At 46.2% G+C, this 2,909-nt stretch overlaps 1 protein-coding gene across 1 annotated transcript; it reads left to right on the top strand.

The window, feature by feature from the left end:
* Nucleotides 1-285: 285 nt before the first annotated feature.
* LOC119326170 (40S ribosomal protein S4) lies at nucleotides 286-2,578 on the top strand. Its single transcript, XM_037599876.1, has 5 exons — nucleotides 286-403; nucleotides 1,025-1,102; nucleotides 1,196-1,376; nucleotides 1,491-1,588; nucleotides 1,947-2,578. The coding sequence occupies exons 1-5, from the start codon at nucleotides 401-403 to the stop codon at nucleotides 2,382-2,384; spliced, it is 798 nt and encodes a 265-aa protein (XP_037455773.1). The 5' UTR covers nucleotides 286-400; the 3' UTR covers nucleotides 2,385-2,578.
* Nucleotides 2,579-2,909: the final 331 nt, after the last annotated feature.

The following is a 2,909-nucleotide window of genomic DNA, read 5'->3' as shown; positions in this document are numbered from 1 at the left end:
GTTAGTTTTTTTTAGATAAAGTCGCTGTTAGCTATGGTCCAGAGCTACACTCAAAAAGAGAAGAAAAGAAAAGCTATGGTCCAGAACCCACCCTTTCTTCTTGAGATTTGGCCCAGAGCCACTAGGCTGTCTCTTACATGGAGGATTTGGGCTTTTGTTCATTTTCAGTAGGACGCCAGCTGCCCACAACCGTGTCAAGCCCAAGTCCAGGCCGAAAGCCCACACAACCGAACGGGGGGACTAAAACCCTACCCTCGCAGTATATATATAAGCTCTCTCGCCCCCTCGCTTCCCCCTCATTCTTTGTCATCCCGGCGGCGGCGCGTTGCACAGGAGAAGGAGCAGGCGGCGGCGGTGCCCGAAGAGGAGAAGCACGGCGACCTAGCCCGAGCTCGCAACCATGGTGAGCGCCGCCCCTTTTCCCATCTCCATCCCTCCGCGTGCTTCCTTGCCTATCGTTTGTAGATCCGATCCGTAGCCGCCTCCGTTCGAATGCGGTAGCGCTGCCGGCTCTCTGTTGTAGAGATCCTTGGGTTAGGGTTGAGGTCACTCGGTGGCTTGTGCTGTTACTTGGCTCGGTAGATTTGCTCTTGTTTTGCCTAGGGATTCCTGTTGTTGATGGGTTGTAGCGTGTACTGCTAGTTGGTCCATGCCTGTCCTCAGATAGATTAACTCTCGAGGCATGTAGCGTTGCGTTGATTCATGATCTAGAGGCTGTTACGGGTGTGCCTTTGGAAGATTTAGCTGCCTGATTTGACGAGTTTGTATATCTTGTTGTAGATTGTAGATCAGTTTCTTTTGTTGTCTATGTGTTCCAAAATATTTTCCGGGTACAATTTGTTTTGAGATATCCTGCCTAATGCTTACACATGTAACCAGCAATTTTCATGCTAAAGTAGTAACCCCCTAAGTTTGATAACTACTCAAGTAGAACACATATTCCATACTTTCAACAATCTCTTGTAACCCAACCATTTCTATGAGGTATATGAAATAATTGTTATCCTTGTTTATCTGTCAACAGGCTAGGGGTTTGAAGAAGCATCTGAAGAGGCTCAATGCCCCGTCTCATTGGATGCTTGACAAGCTTGGTGGAGCTTTTGTAAGTGCATCAGCTCTTCTAGCATGTGCTTCTTCAGGCATTTGAAATGTTTTTGTTTAGTTATCTGATACTTGATTTGTCTATTGATTTCAGGCCCCCAAGCCATCATCCGGTCCTCACAAGGCCAGGGAGTGCCTGCCTCTGATCCTCATCCTGAGGAACAGACTGAAATATGCTCTCACCTACCGTGAAGTGCAATCTATCCTTATGCAGCGTCATATTATGGTTGATGGAAAGGTCCGCACTGACAAGACCTACCCTGCTGGTTTCATGGGTATGCTCTAAATCTTTTTGTAACAGGATTTGTTTGATCTTATGTGAATTGACATTCTGCATAGATTGTTAACTTCACTTGGTTGCTTATACCTTCATTTCTTTTGTCTGCTAGACATCATTTCCATTCCCAAGACTGGTGAGAACTACAGGCTTCTGTATGACACCAAGGGTCGCTTCCGCCTTCACTCTGTCAGGGACGAGGATGCTAAGGTTAGGTCTATCCTATTTATGTAATGCCATGCTGTTCTTCCGTTATGCTAATTCCTTCTGATATCTGGAACTGCTTTATATTCTACTTGTAGAACCTACTTGTATATGGGTAGGCATTGATATCCTCATGCAATGAAGAACCTTGCTGTTACGTAGCATTGTATCACTCTGTTGCATATTTGCCTTTCTATATGCTCACCATGCTTAACTGTTTCAATCCTGTCTTACCTTTTCTGAAGCTGCCATTTTGTTTTCAGATTCTGTCTTAGATAGGTTCTAGTTTGTCATTTGTTTTATCCTTGAATGTAGTATATACCATTATCTTTTCATCAACTGACATTGTTTCATTAATGTGCAGTTCAAGCTCTGCAAGGTCAGGTCTGTCCAGTTTGGCCAGAAGGGCATCCCATACCTCAACACCTATGATGGCCGCACCATCCGCTACCCAGACCCACTCATCAAGGCCAATGACACCATCAAGCTTGACCTGGAGACCAACAAGATTGTTGACTTCATCAAGTTTGACGTCGGCAACGTGGTCATGGTGACTGGTGGGCGCAACACTGGGCGTGTTGGTGTGATCAAGAACAGGGAGAAGCATAAGGGAACCTTCGAGACCATCCACGTTGAGGATGCCCAGGGCCACCAGTTCGCCACCCGTCTGGGCAACGTGTTCACCATCGGCAAGGGCACCAAGCCGTGGGTGAGCCTCCCCAAGGGCAAGGGTATCAAGCTCACCATCATTGAGGAGCAGAGGAAGCGGGATGCCGCTGCCCAGGCTGCTGCCAAGGCCTGATTCTGAGGTGTTGAGTCGTTTTGCTATAGCCAGTTATCTGCAAGGATATAGACCTATGTTCCTGGAACCATCGTTTTTAAGTTTTGCCTGATGTTTGTTGATTTGCGAACTCGTGGTTGCTGCTAGATGTAATGTGGATGTTTACCTTATTAAGCGCTATTTCGAGACCTCATCCGGTTACCTTAAATGTTTGAGATCTAAGTTAGCCATTATCTGATAAAAGCTCTCTTCAAAGTTAAGTTTGCAACCTCTGTTCTTTTGGGTTTGACTTCTGCAGTGTGCTAAATTCCTTTTTGATATTTGTCAACAAGAGGAGTATGATTTGTTAGCTTGAAAATCGAGTCTCCTAACTATGGCCTCCATGCAAAATGGTTCTCGGGTGTGTGGTCTGGTTCGAGTCTGAACATCAACATTTGATGTGCAAACTCCCCATGGCGCTCTAGCTTGCCCACTCCATCGCATTGCATGATTGCGGCGAATAATATGATTCAGCCTCGGTAAAATGCCACAGCTTACCGCTTGCGT

This window comes from Triticum dicoccoides, chromosome 1B (assembly GCF_002162155.2).
Source record: "Triticum dicoccoides isolate Atlit2015 ecotype Zavitan chromosome 1B, WEW_v2.0, whole genome shotgun sequence".
NCBI lineage: Eukaryota > Viridiplantae > Streptophyta > Magnoliopsida > Poales > Poaceae > Triticum > Triticum dicoccoides.
The sequence above is the reverse complement of the archived record's forward strand: the minus strand, read 5'-3'. Positions and strand labels throughout refer to the sequence as shown.

What these genes read in the sequence shown, in the direction of transcription:
- LOC119326170 (XM_037599876.1), top strand. An exon ending in CTACCCTGCTGGTTTCATGG is followed by an intron (nt 1,377 to 1,490) that starts GTATGCTCTAAA and finishes TTTGTCTGCTAG; the next exon opens with ACATCATTTCCATTCCCAAG. An exon ending in TCAGGGACGAGGATGCTAAG is followed by an intron (nt 1,589 to 1,946) that starts GTTAGGTCTATC and finishes ATTAATGTGCAG; the next exon opens with TTCAAGCTCTGCAAGGTCAG.